The 13,367-nt window shown below is 56.5% G+C and overlaps 2 protein-coding genes across 3 annotated transcripts; one reads left to right on the top strand and one right to left on the bottom strand.

Annotated features, from left to right (window-relative positions):
• Nucleotides 1-3,099: 3,099 nt before the first annotated feature.
• GET3 (guided entry of tail-anchored proteins factor 3, ATPase) lies at nucleotides 3,100-8,340 on the bottom strand. The gene is made up of 7 exons (XM_059389121.1): nucleotides 8,151-8,340; nucleotides 7,165-7,312; nucleotides 5,081-5,229; nucleotides 4,847-4,997; nucleotides 4,144-4,251; nucleotides 3,857-4,054; nucleotides 3,100-3,448 (listed from the first exon to the last, which is right to left on the bottom strand). The coding sequence occupies exons 1-7, from the start codon at nucleotides 8,309-8,311 to the stop codon at nucleotides 3,317-3,319; spliced, it is 1,047 nt and encodes a 348-aa protein (XP_059245104.1). The 5' UTR covers nucleotides 8,312-8,340; the 3' UTR covers nucleotides 3,100-3,316.
• A 1,420-nt stretch (nucleotides 8,341-9,760) lies between these two features.
• Nucleotides 9,761-13,161, top strand: TRIR (telomerase RNA component interacting RNase). Of its 2 annotated transcripts, XM_059389119.1 has the most exons (3): nucleotides 9,769-10,140; nucleotides 12,335-12,412; nucleotides 12,730-13,161. In XM_059389119.1, exons 1-3 carry the CDS (start codon nucleotides 9,796-9,798, stop codon nucleotides 12,835-12,837), a joined length of 531 nt encoding a protein of 176 aa, XP_059245102.1. In that variant the 5' UTR covers nucleotides 9,769-9,795; the 3' UTR covers nucleotides 12,838-13,161. The 2 variants fall into 2 exon arrangements, with proteins under 2 accessions (XP_059245103.1, XP_059245102.1); XM_059389120.1 differs by lacking the exon at nucleotides 12,730-13,161 and having other exon boundaries at nucleotides 9,761-10,117; nucleotides 12,335-12,411.
• The last annotated feature ends 206 nt before the right edge of the window (nucleotides 13,162-13,367 follow it).

The raw sequence follows: 13,367 nt of genomic DNA, 5'->3' as shown, positions 1-13,367 counted from the left end.
TATACAGTTCCCCCAGCTTACCTACTGCCGACTGACTTAACTGCCCAGGATCTGTCCCTCCCCCCTTCTCATGGACCCTTTCATCTGTCCATTCCCCTCCAGCCTTCAGAGCCCTTAAGTCCCCACCCTGAGGAGTGATGGATTCCTGCCTAAGGACCTGTCTCTCCTCAGGATCCTGTTCCCCCAGGCCTGGGCCCTCCTCACCTGGTGCAGGGTGCAGAGACACACGGGGCCAGGGACAGAATGGGCGGGTGGCTTCAGTGTTAGGTGGGGCTGAGGCCAGACCCAGGGGGGAGGGGGCTAGGGAGTGGGCGTGGGCAGCCCCTCCCTAGCCCGCCCCCCTCTGGCTGCAGCCTCGGAAGTTTGTTTGGAGAAGTCCTGCCAGTTTGTTACCTGGGGCAGGGGGAGCAATCCACCCTGTCCTCCAGCGCTCCTCCCTGTCTCTGTCCTAGTTAGTCACTGGCCCGTCCAAGGGATCTTGGACCTAAGCTGGGGGAGGGGGCAGTGACTGTCTCCTTCCCAGCTCAAGAGATACATACACACACACTGCTGAGTGAGGGTGTGTCACTCCACAAGGATGCACATACAAAGACACACCATAGACCATAGACCGAGACACAAATTGAGCTTCTTTTAGAACACAACCTCCCACAAATGCGGTAACACAAGGGAGTCTATACTGTCACAAAGACTTACGAAGTCACACAAGACACGGGTAGCTCTACCCACCCCCAACATTTGAATATGGGCAGATGGACCTTAACCCATCAGGCTCTCGGCTCTCAGGTATCCATCCATATGGGACTCCAGCCACTCAGGACCCGGGACGCCGCATTCCCTCATGATCGCACCATGGAACAAAGATATGCAAGGTCACATAACCGCTAAGCACAGACCCCAGAATGCCTTCACACACACAACCATACAGCGTCACATGGGAGGGACCATATATTTACTCCCAATCTCTCCTGCACAAACTCAGCTGTGATCACACACCAGATGCAGGCACACATGCCCTCAACACAGTAGCACATGGTCCTGGGGTCAGAGCAGGGTCCCAAACCACTCCTACAACATAGACCCCTCCCCTACAGTCCCGCAGACCCTTCTAACCAGATGGGCTCATGCCCCCCCCCATAACCCTCACCGCAGTGTGCCAAGCACCCACACCCATACACAAACCTCAGTTCTCAGATACTCTCAGTAGTGCCATGAACACACAACCTCGTCCCCTAATTTGGTGTGGATGCAGGCAGATGCTCCCCCTTTACAGACACCCCTACAAAGGGGGATACCCCCCTCCCTGCCTACCACAATAGCCCCCTTATCCCCAACATCAAACTCATAACCCAGTGTGGAAGGTGCGGAGGCTCAGAGCTCCAACCCCAAGATGGGCACCTTTGAAGCCCCTCATGTTCCCCGTGTGCACTAGAAGGCCTGCTGCAGCCCCGCCCTGCAGCCCTGCCAGCCAGGACACCGTGTTCCCAGCCTGGCAGATGTCTGCCCTGCCCCGGGGTAATTAGGAACTGGCCTGGGCTGGCCACCCTCAGACCCAAATCTCCGCTGTCCAGCTGCCGGACAGCCCATAAAAGGGGATGAGGGAGTGGCGTGGCTCACTTCAGGACCGGGGGAGGGCATGGGCTTCGAGGATGGTCTCGGTTCGTGACCAGGGGCCCCCGCTTCCTAGGCTGCATCCCTACACGCACTACAGCTAGCCCCCACTCTGTGCTCAGCCCGTCCTCCCCCAACTCACATATGTCCCCACACACTTCTGATTGCTGGACCCCCGCTGGTCCTGGGGCAGGCTGCCCGGGCTGCCCAGGCTGGTTCACATGCGGAGTAATTGTTACAGCAAAGAATAACAAACACTCCTTGGCGGCTCTGTGCCTGGCGGAGTCTGGTGCTGCTTACTTCATCTCACCGAGTCCTTACAAGTGGACCTACGAAACCAGTGCTTTTGTTATTCCGACTATCCAGGTAGGGAAACTGAGGCTCAGATGACACATGGCTTGAGGCACAGCTGGTTTTTGAACTAGGCAGTTTGGCTCGGAGCCTGGGGTCTGTCACAGGTTGCACCACTGTATTTATTTACAAGGGCCACCCCAACCTGTCCACACCTGCCTGCACACACCCAGTGGAATGGTGGTGGTGGTGGGGGAGTCACGTCTAGGCTCGGGGCTGGGTTCCCCCGACACGCACACCCTGGCCCACCCGTGTGCAGCCTCAACACCACTTCCTGACTCATGCATGTCCTCAGGCATCCTCTTTCTGTCCCCTTGAACCAGCTTCTGGCTTGGAACTTGCAAATGCCCCAGTCTTGGGGCTCTCAAGTGGGGATAACACTGCTGTCCAGGCAGTGGCAGGGGGAGGATTGAAGGGGTAAGTGAGCCCACTAAATGCCTTCCAAGCTGGTGTGCTAAACCCTTCCAAGGTCTGGTCAATTTTGCCATGATTCTGAATGGCCACACTTTATGTTTCCATTTTAGGGATAAAAGGACCGGAGTTCAAACTGCAGGAAGCATGCTGCCTATCATCCAGTGAGGCTGCTCTCTAGGCAGATAGGACTTCAGGGGCCCACCTGACCTGAGTCCTCTACCACCCTGCCTCCTAATTAGCCCCCTGTTGCAGCCCTGTGCTGGGAAGAGCTGATGCCATCCCATGGGAACAGGAATCATGGGGCGGAGACTGTTAATCCTCAGTCTGGCAGGCCCAACCTCTGCCCAGGGCGCCCACTAATTCCTAAACCAAACAGCAGGCAGTGCTAGGCCTGCTGCCGGCCTAATCCGTTCCCCACCAACCTAGGGCTGGCCAAGGGGCCTCCGAGTTCTCACGCTGTGAACCTCAAAGGAAGCAGGCAGATGCTCCCCTTCTACTACAGACTTTATAGGCCCAGCAGGGACACTGCTACCCACTGATTTAGAAAAAGACTCTCTCTTAAAGAAGATACCCTCCTTCCAAAGTTACCATAATAAACATACACCTCTATTAGATCTCTGGTGTGACTTGGTCCCTCTAGATGTGCCATCTCTGAGCAGTGTACACCCTGTGCAACTGTACCTAAAGGTGCTGATCCCTAACCCCTCCACATCAACATCCATAGTGGTTTAAGATCATTTTATTGAGGGGCGAGAGGCAGGGAGAGGTGGGGGCAGCTATAGCCCCCTCAGCCCCACCAGGGGGAACAGACCTCCTCCCCGCCCCCCGCCCCCCAAGTGGCTCCCCCTATACTATGGGGGGACTTTGTGCAAACTCTGCCCCCCGGGGGGGGGGAATGGAGGGTGGGTGTGAAATGGTAGCGTCTGGGGCTGGCACAGTGCTACTGGGCACTGGGGGGCTTGTAGGGCTCCAAGAGGAGGGCAGAGAAGGTGTTGACCTTGTCTGCCCCCCGCACCTCGTGGGGCAGCAGCGGCAGCTTCACAATGTGGAAGTCTTCATACAGGTCCTCCATCTGTGACCAGGGCATAGGGCAGATGGTGGCGGTCAGGGGGGGTTGTAGGGCAGGGACAGAATGTGGGTCAATGGGAGAGGTTGGGTTGGGGGGCTCCCAGGATCAGGGGAGAATGTGGGGCAGGGGCTTCACATGCTGATAGGTAGGGGTGAGACCAGTGAGGTCAGAGATCACTGGGCTGGGCCTCCCCCACCCTGCGGTCAGAGGTACCAGGTCAGGCCAGTTACTGTCTTCAAGGGCCAGAATTAGGGTGAAAGCAGGAGGCTGGGGCAGAGGGTTAGAAGACAGGACGGATTAAAAGGTCAGAGAATATAGTAACTGATCCATGGGGCCTTGGTTGGGCTGGACCAGGCCCCAACTTCCAGGGTCAAAGGCATGAGGGCTAGGCAGGCAGTGGGGCATGCACACCTGGTCCAGGTACTTGGCCTGAATCTTGTGGCGGGCCTCACACATCTTGCAGGGTTTCTCGGGGTCAGGAAAGACGAGCTGGTTGACGATGATGTTGTGGGTATCAATCTTGCATTTGGCCAGCTCCTGAATCAGCCGCTCCGTCTCGTAAAGGGACAGGAACTCAGCAATGCACACGCAGATGAATGTTGTCTGCTCCTACAGGGTATGAGGGAGGACAGCAAAGGGCAAGTTCCGGCCCTGTCCCCGTCCCAAGCCTCTCACCACCCGCCCGTACCATGACTCACAGGGTCCTTGAACTGTTCGCTGACGGAGCGGATGACAGGCAGTGTCTCTTCCAGCTTGGAGGCCAGCTGGTCTGCGTTCATGTCCCCTAGGCCCAGCATGTTGCACATCTGTGGGGGGTGGGGTGGGGCTCACAGCTTACCTGGGATGCCTTACAGCATGCAGGTTGGGGACGCAGTAAATACCAGTAAATAACCTCTGACACCTCCTGGGGTAAAAGGCCCTCAAGCAGCCCGGGGTCAACTCAGCTCTGGCATTTCTGGGGGCTTGTGGCCAGAGGGCTTGACTTCCTGGAGCCTCAGTTTCCCCACAGGTAGATCTTTCCTCCAACAGTTGTGGTACTGAGGCACAAGTCCCTGTAGGGGGACCACCCACCACCAAGGGAGAGGGTGGTGGTGTGCTGAAATGTGGGGGCACTGGGGTTGTCATGCTAATAACTCCATTTGACAGACAAGGAAGGGGAGGCCCAGAGCCACCTGGCTCAGGAGGAGGGGTCTCCAAGCTCTGTCTGGAGTACTCCGTGGGTAGGGGCAAGACACAAATCCTATGGACTAGGCGGACAGTATCCCTCCACCCTCATGGTTAAGAGCCAACCCAACCCCGGGGAACCGCAGACTGAGAGGGCGTGTGTGGGGAAGGCTTCTGCTACTGCTCGTCCGCACACTCTGACACGGGGGTGCCCGGCAGCCCTGGGGCCCTGCCTGCCTGTGAGATGAAGGGGCTGATCTGGTTCTTGATCTGCATGAGGCGGCCTAGGCCCCGCTCCACGATGGTGGGGAAGTTGAGCAGCCTCAGCGTGTGGCCTGTGGGCGCCGTGTCAAACACCACCACCGAGAAGTTCATGCCCTTCACCAGCCTGCGGGAGAGACGAGGGTCAGGCCTGTCTGCCCGGTTCCACCCCAGCCCCAGGCAGTGCCTGCCCCTGCTGCCGGGCCTGACCTCATGACCTCTGCGTAGCTCATGGCCTCGTCAATGCCGGGGAAGGCGCTCATGGCCTCCTGCATCATCTTCTTGCCCATGCTTAGCATGTTGTCCTCCTCGAAGAACTCGTCAGGCAGTTCAGCCACGCCAAGGCTGGGGTCAATCTCCTGAGGGCCGAAGGGTCAAGACTCAGGCTGCTGCTCCCGTCAAGCCTCCTCGCCCAGGCAGCAGGTGAGAGAGCCCACAAAGGGCCCCAAATGCCAGCTTTCCCCGCCAGTTCATCGTTGGGGATACCCCTGAGGTGCTACGGCACTCCCCCTGGCCCCTCAGGTCCCGTGTGGTCACACAAGTGGCCAAACCGTTTCACAAACAGATGGAAAACTGTAAACTGTGATCAGTGCCCCAGAGGGAAGTCAAAGCCCATGGCTCCGCCCTTGCATTGGCTGTTCCCCTAACTGGGGCCCTGACCTTGTGCAGATCATTTCTCTAACAAGAGCGTTCCCTGACCATCCCATCTAATGTCGCCCCAGCTGCCCCCGCCCCTCCTCACATGGTTGACTCATCATGTTTATCAGCTGTCAGCACTGTGAAGACAGAGGTTTTTCTGTGTTTATTGCTGTGTCCCTGGCACCCAGAAGTGTCTGGCCCACAGCGGGCCCTCTACATGTATGTGGAAGCCATGAAGGGATGACTGTCCCCAGGGTCTGGTCTGCCCTGGACTCAGTGCCTCTCTTCATCCTCTCATGGCAGCCCTTGGGGACTTCACATGTCCCATGGTGAAGCCCCCAACTCACTGGCCTCAGGGGTCATTTCCCTGCAGGGAGCTTGCCACCCACTACCCCCGACAGTCACACCCTTGATGGGTTATTGCGAGTAACTGGGCCACCTCTAAGCTCCCACCCCTCACTCTCTGCCCTGGGCCTCCTTGCCTCCTACCTATTTGGGCTATCTTGTCGCCATTGTTCACTGTCAGTGTCCCTCGTGGCCGGCACCCTTATTCAGCCTGGGCTCCACAGGGTGCCTACTTTGCCCTGTGGCTGGCAACATCCCCACTCTCGTTATTCCCAGCTCTCTGCGATGGCTGCACCGAGGCGAACAGCTGGGGAATGCCCCTGAGAAACATTTCTCACACTGCTCCCCATTCCTGAACACAATCCCCAACAGGCACTCAAGCCAGACACACCCTCAGGAGTTTCTTCTTTTGCCTTAAACCCTATCCATCCCATTCACCCCCTGCTCTTTGCTAAGACCAGTGCTGTGCCTGATTGGAAAGAGAAGCCACTGGCTGCCAACACCCTTATCTCCCCACACAAAAGGTCCCCGTGCCTCCTACCCTGCCCTGCCTCCATGTCCTGGGTCTGAGAGCGGAGTGAAATTTACACCCACTGATCTGCCTGAGGACCGTTCTCTGCCAGCATCCTTGCTCCCTCCTGCAGCCTCACTTGTCCCTTCCTGTTGGAGCATTTGCATCAGCAAACATGCTCCAGCATTTCCTTTCTCCAGCTCCGCCCCCCACCAAAAAAAGCCTCCATAACACCACCCACCTCAGCTGCTTCCAGCAATGGCCCTATTTCTCAGTTGCCATGATGGCGATCACTGTCTCCATTCCTCAGCTCACTCATTTTGGGAAGGCTTTTGCGCCCACTCCCAGAGTGGTCTCTCTAGATCTGATGTGCCTGCTGGAGCCCACTACTTCTTCCTCCCCTGACCACTTCTCCCAGCATTTTGCCCCCCACCTGAGTTTCTATGCATGGCAGCCATAGGGAACCTTCTGAAAAATGAATTTGGCCATGACACTGGCCTACTTAAAATGAACAGCTTCCTATTAAACTTGGAATCAAACAGAGCTGTTCCCAGTGGCCTACAAGATCCATACCATGTAGCTGTGATTGACCTATGATATCTCCCTCCCTCCCCTCGTTCACTAAACTCTGGTCACGCCACCCTCCTTTCTGCTCTGCAAACGTTCAACGCTTGTTGTCCTGTGGGTATGCTGAGGGATGATGGAGAATGTGCAGGACATGGCAGCTGATGGTGGGTGTTCACAGAGAGAGCCTGAAGGGCCTTTGCCAGAGTGGGGAGCTGGGCCCGGCTCCACTCACCATGGCGAAGAGGTTGTCATAGCCTTTAACCTTGGTAGGCACCTTGGAGAACTTCTGGTCAAATGCATCGGAGATGTTGTGGGCTGGGTCCGTGGAGATAATCAGAACACTCTCCCGCCCCTTGGAAAGCTGGACTGCTAGGCTGCAGCTAGGCAAGGGAAAGGTCAAAAGACAGGGAGTGAGGGGTCCGGCTCTGCTCCCTAGGTCTGCAAGAGGTTACAGAGGGCCTAGGAGCAGGGGATCTGGATTGACAGGGGCCTTGGGACAGAATATGGGTAATTGTGGAATCAAGACTTAACCCCTGTATAGGGACCCTCTCAGATTTCACCTACTGACCTACTGACACCTACTGTGTCTACAGTGATAAGGTTCAGCTGTCTGAGTTGGTCTAGCCTGATGCCCGCTGCTTCTTTGTTGGCACAGAGTGGCACGGTCCAGCTGTCCAGCCAGCCTGGCTTGACCCTGTACCCCCTCCCTAAACGTTAAGCTAAAGGGTCCCTTGCATCGCCCGCTATATTCAGGAGGGTTCAGGATAATTTGCCCCAGGGACCCCTAACCCCTCTGCCCAGCTGACAGGAATGGTCTAATCACGTGCCTCCCCTCCCGCCTACCACCTCTACCCCCACGTGGCCAGAGAATGTCAAGGTTCCCCGACTAGGATAGTTTGCCTCTCCCCCTACTCCGAGCTCACTCTGGTACGGTCCAGCTGACTGGGACACCTAAGTGCTCTCCTGGCTCCCGTGCGCTGGCTTCAATGTGGGTCTGCCCTTGAGCTGCAACGGGGGCAGTCCAAATCAGAGGGTTCCAAGCCTGCATTCAGGTAGTATCTTCCATTTGCCCCATGTAACTTCTGGGAGTACAATCTGGAAGACCCTGGTCCAGCCCGCTTGCTTGGCTTGGGGTGGAAGAGCCATTCCGGAGCCTCCTCCCCTTCGCCGGGTGGTACATCCCACCCGTCTTCCAGGCCCCCGCCGCAGCTTCCTTACCTGCAGGTGGTCTTGCCAACGCCACCCTTGCCCCCGACGAAGATCCACTTAAGGCTGCGCTGCTCGATGATGTTGCTAAGCGTGGGCTCCAGCGGCTCCACATCAGGCGCATCCTCGAACTCCTCTGCCTCAACCCCCCACCCGGCCACCCCTGCCGCCATCTTGGAACCGGCTCACGTGATCAAGCGGAGCGCACCATGAAAAGAACCTACAGGGGAAATTGCCTAGCACATACCCATCAAGTCCAGAAGCCTGAATTAATTTCCTCATGTACTGGCTTTTGGGAGGTAACAGAAGCTATATTTCCAATGTCTTTCTTTTCTAGGATTCACTTTGTCTCCCTCTTGTCTAAGTTTTTTCAGAGACTCCCCCTGCAGAATTAACCTATTGGTACTTTCCAGACTACTCCCCTTCTCTGACTGGTTCCCAAGTCTCTCAGCTCTCCTTTCATTGGCTACATTTTTTCTTACTTTCACCAATCAGTCTCACGTTCCGGTAGCCGCCAACCTCTCCTTAGCAACCAGCCAAACACCCTGTCCCTGCCCTTTCCACGAAGTTAGATCCGCGGTCCGCCCTGGCCTGACTCCATAGGTTCAACTTCATGTCGATCATTTGTCCTTATTCTCTAAATTGGGTCCCAGCATCGCCTCAGGTCCGTCTCTTCTGCTCTCCAATTGGCTGTGAGCCACCTGGCTCTTGACGCAAACCAATCACAGACAAACCGATTCGTTGGCCGAAGACAGGTCCCCGGACCGCAACTGAGCTAGAGGGAGAGTTACTCTGGTTGTGGGCGAGGTCCGTAGATCTTTGTCCAGTGCGCCCTGAGCCCCATGCTGGGCAGGCGAGGGCAGAGACCACACCTGCAACTGCGCTCCTCGTCGCAGAAGGGACCCTATTCCCGGAAGCCTTCTCTCACTTTGCTCTCTGTTCGAGGGGAGATTCCAGCGAATTCTGTTTGAACCTCTGTCCTGGGCAGGAATACCGCTGGGTCCCAGGCCTTTGGCGAACACTCTTAACCTTAGATAGACTATAGTCAAAAAATTCCCGCGAGTTTTTTTTTGAGCACTTCAGCCCATAACATCCTTATTTTCAGGTGGGGACCCCACCTCCACAAAGCCAGGTGTACTCCCATTCCCAAATGAGAGCTCCGTTCCAGAGGCAGGTACCCAACCAAACCAGAGACATCCCCATTTCTATTCGGGGTGGTGTGTCAGTTGAACACACACTCTCAGATGGGGTCCTTTCTCTCACAGAGATTATCCCTGGGGCCAGAAGGGAGATTATCTCTAGTGAAGAAGGGAGCCCCAGAAAGGTAATGTGCTCCCAGTGTCAAGTGGGAACTTCACTCCGGAGAGCCAGCTACAGTCCCAGGCCCAGACAATGGTTCCCTTCCCGGGGAGACTGTGCTTAACGCCTGCCCAATTCTAACTGGATTATAAAAATCCGCGTGGCTGGCTGGGCGGGCCCTTGGCGTCAGGTTTTACCCCCTCGTTCGCCCCGCCCCTTATACTCCGCCCCTGCTGCGGACGCCGGAGGGCCAGACCGCTTTTCCCGGCATGCATTGCCCGGGACAGGGCAAGTCGGGCGCCAAGCGCCGGGCCGGAGCCGCCTTCCCGGAGTCCTTTGCGCGGCACCTGGCGACAAAATGGCTGCCCGAGGGAGACGGGCGGAGCCTCCGGGCCGGGAGGCGCCGGGCCCCGCGGGCGGCGGCGGCGTCGGGAGCCGATGGGCTGAGTCGGGGCCCGGGACGTCGCCCGAGAGCGGGGACGAGGAAGCGTCGGGCGCGGGTTCTAGCCCAGTGTCGGGCGGTGTGAACTTGTTCGCCAACGATGGCAGCTTCCTGGAGCTGTTCAAGCGGAAGATGGAGGAGGAGCAGCGGCAGCGGCAGGAGGAGCCGCCCCCGGGCCCGCCGCGACCCGACCAGCCTGCTGCCGCCGCGGGCCCTGGGGATCTGAAGAGGAAGGGCGGCCCGGGCCCCACGCTCAGCTTCGTAAGGAGCCGCGGGGGTGGGGGCGGGCGCCAGGGCCTGCCTTGGCAGAGGGAATCGGGGCCCGAGAAAGGGTATCGGGATCCAGGTCCACCCTCCGGCCCCGGTGAGAGGGCCGTCGGGTCGCCCGCTGAGGATCCGGAACCTGGATTCAAGAAGAGAGGTCTGGGGGCGGGGGTGGGGACCCCCTGAGCCCGCCCGCCCGCGGGGACCGGGAGCCCGGGAATTGCATTCGAAACAGCGCTCCGGGGATGGGGAAATCAGTTTACCGGGATTCCTATTTGAGTGGTACTTAAACTTGGGTACTGGGACCATCTCCCACTATGGGGAAGAGGGGCAAATTCAAATCTGGAATCTGAGCGGTGTGGATTGGAGACTCAGAGCTTCCTGTGTGACCTTAGGAAATTTGCTCTATTTCCCTGAGTCTCATTCCTGCAGTGTCCATTTATTGAGCACCATACCTTATGCTGATCATTGTGCTGGGTGCTGGATGTGCCGTGTTGACCATGACAAGATCTTTGCTTTCCTGGGGTGTCTGGCCTGGCCTACCCTCAATTTTCCCATTTGCAAATATGGTTACCATCGCATTTTGTGATGTGATGAGGGTTCTGTAAGGCCATCCCGGAGGTTAGTACTGGCTTTGTCTTATAGAAGGGGCTAAACCACCAGTAGCTTTTAGTTGGGAATGAACACTCCTCCCTCCCAAACCCCTTCAGTTTGGCAGTCTGGAGAAATTTTTGGTTGTCAGAATTGGGGGAGGGCTGCTGTTGACATCTCTGAGTAAAGGCTAGAGATGCTGCTCAGCGTCCTACAATGCACAGGATAGCCCCCTGCCCGCAGAAATGATCCAGTTCAAAATGTCACCAGTGTGAGGTCAAGAAATTCTAGGCTAAATAAATGGCAACTATATCAATGGTCAGCTCTGAGCTTGCTTTGTTTCTGGTGTTGAGATCGAATCCATGAACGCGCCTGGCTGGCTCAGTCAGTAGAACATGCGACTCTTGATCTCAGGGTCTAGAGTTCAAGCCTCATGTTGGGTGTACAGCCTGTTTAGGGGAAAAAAAAAAAAAAAAAAAAAGACATACTTAAAAGTTTCTTTAACAACCAAAAGAAAGAAAAAAAGAAAGAAAGAAAATGGAGGGGGAGAAAAAAGTAGCTAATTCCAGCCCAGATATTAATTTTTTCAGAGGTCAAGTCCCTGTGCTGTGGAGAAAAGTGTTGACTTGAGAGTAACAGACTGGAGGTCAGGTCTTAGCGCTAACAGTGTGATTTTGGGCAAGTGATCTAACTTCTCTAAGCCTGATTTTCTTCATTGTTAAAAGTGAGTGGGGATAGTCCCAGCAGCACAGGTTACTTGATGTCTGGTGCAGGGGTAGAGATGGGATGAACCCTGTGAAGCCTGTTGCTGCCTGTGGACACAAAGTGCTCAGTTGGTGGGAGAAGGAGGACTAGGATGAGGTCTGGGGTGAGACATAAGTTGGCGGAAGAGAGTATGTCAGGATGGATCTAGGTTCTTGGCTTGGTGTAAGAACCAGAGATGGAGGCTGAGTGACCTTTTGTGAGTGGGAGTAGCAGTAGTTGTCACTGATTTTTTCTTTTCTTCACCAAGGGGCACTCTTAAAGAGGCCAGGTTTGGTGCAGGGGAGACAGTGTCATTTGGTGGGTAAGGATACTGCTCTGTGGCTTGGACCCATCTGACCCTAAATCCAGTTTGCTGCCAACAAGGGGTAGGCCCTCTTCCTTCTCAAAGGTGTTCCCTCATCTACAAACTGGGGATGGTTGTAACCTTCCTCTTAGGGCAGCTGTAAAAGTGAAGGATGATACATTGAAAGTACTTGGCACAGAGCTTAGCATACAGTGAGTGCTCAGTAAAGGGAACTGTTGCTGCCTGTGTGGTCCCTGCTAAGGGAGGGTGAGGGTTCAGCTTGGAGAGAGAGGACAGCCTGTGGGGGTTCTTCTTGCTTTTGGGGAGGGCAGCCCAGGGGCCCACGACTGCCAGGGCATCATGGGCCCAGGGCAGGCGCTAAGAATCGCGTGTGCTCCTCTCTGATTGCTGCGCAGGTTGGCCGGCTGGCGGAGCTGGGCGCGGCGTCGGGACGGGCCACCGGGCCGGGCTAGGAAGGTGTAGTGGGCCTCAGCACCGCCAAGGGCGGGCCCGGCTCCTGTAACCGTTGCAGTCTTCTGTCCCTTCACCCAGGTGGGCAAGCGCAGAGGCGGAAACAAACTAGCCCTCAAGACGGGAATAGTAGCCAAGAAGCAGAAGACGGAGGATGAGGTGAGCAGGCTGGCTATGGGGAGCCACCCGCGGTGCCTTTCCCTTCCAGCCTTAGTGCCTGGCTGCTGAGCCCTTTCCCTCTCTGTCCAGCTCCCGGGGCCTTGGATGCAGGGGCTGGGTGGGGGTGGAGGCTTTCAACAGGCTCCCCAGATAAACCAAGTCTGCATATCTTTACCTCAAACCCAGGACCTTAAGGGTGATGCAGGGTGTGTGTGTGTGTGGGGGGGGGTCAGCTGTCTCAGGACAGTCCTGACCCCAGTTCCTGGCCGCCTTGGTATCCCCTTGCAACCCCTATATGCCCCCCTCCCCACCCACAGGTATTAACAAGTAAAGGTGATGCGTGGGCCAAGTACATGGCAGAGGTGAAAAAGTACAAAGCCCATCAGTGTGGCGATGATGATAAAACTCGGCCCCTGGTGAAATGACCCCTTCCCCCGCCTGCCTACGGCCTGGGACTCTCTGCGATGTACATAACTATTTAATGCAGCGGCAGCGGCGGCAGCCTTTCCCCCCAAGGACTTCTACACAGAAGGAAATCGAGATGCTTCCCGCAGCCGCGGATGGTTCTCCAGGACTCTTTTTTACCTTGAGCACTTGCCTCCTGAGACTTCTAGAACAGTGGTTTACTGTCCCCTCTCCTCCCACCTCCTCGCTCTCTCTGGCTCTTTCTGTCTTCCTCACCCCCAACCCCACTCCACCCCTCCTTAGCCATCACTTCTGGGAAGTAAAGAACTTGACTTAGTGCCGGAGCTGTGTGCTTGGTTTGCCTTCTTTGTTCTCCACCAGAAGCACTCCCTTCTCCCGTTGCCTGGTTCTACACCTGGTCCTGGGTCTGGCTTGGTGAGGGGTTTATTTGGGGGTATGGGACAGACAGGGGTGCATCCCCTCCTGTTGGTGATGAGACTCTCCTGAGGACCCATTACCCCCTACCCCTGACAGAGCCCCAGTGGTGCTG

This window comes from Mustela nigripes, chromosome 2 (genome assembly GCF_022355385.1).
Source record: "Mustela nigripes isolate SB6536 chromosome 2, MUSNIG.SB6536, whole genome shotgun sequence".
NCBI lineage: Eukaryota > Metazoa > Chordata > Mammalia > Carnivora > Mustelidae > Mustela > Mustela nigripes.
The sequence above is the reverse complement of the archived record's forward strand: the minus strand, read 5'-3'. Positions and strand labels throughout refer to the sequence as shown.

Coding starts and splice junctions, on each gene's coding strand:
- TRIR (XM_059389119.1), top strand. CDS start 9,796: ATGGCTGCCCGAGGGAGACGGGCGGAGCCTCCGGGCCGGGAGGCGCCG. Junction 10,141..12,334: donor CGGGCCCCACGCTCAGCTTC/GTAAGGAGCCGC, acceptor CCCTTCACCCAG/GTGGGCAAGCGCAGAGGCGG. Junction 12,413..12,729: donor AGCAGAAGACGGAGGATGAG/GTGAGCAGGCTG, acceptor CCCCACCCACAG/GTATTAACAAGTAAAGGTGA.
- GET3 (XM_059389121.1), bottom strand. CDS start 8,311: ATGGCGGCAGGGGTGGCCGGGTGGGGGGTTGAGGCAGAGGAGTTCGAG. Junction 7,313..8,150: donor GTTGGCAAGACCACCTGCAG/GTAAGGAAGCTG, acceptor TCCCTTGCCTAG/CTGCAGCCTAGCAGTCCAGC. Junction 4,055..4,143: donor GCGAACAGTTCAAGGACCCT/GTGAGTCATGGT, acceptor CATACCCTGTAG/GAGCAGACAACATTCATCTG.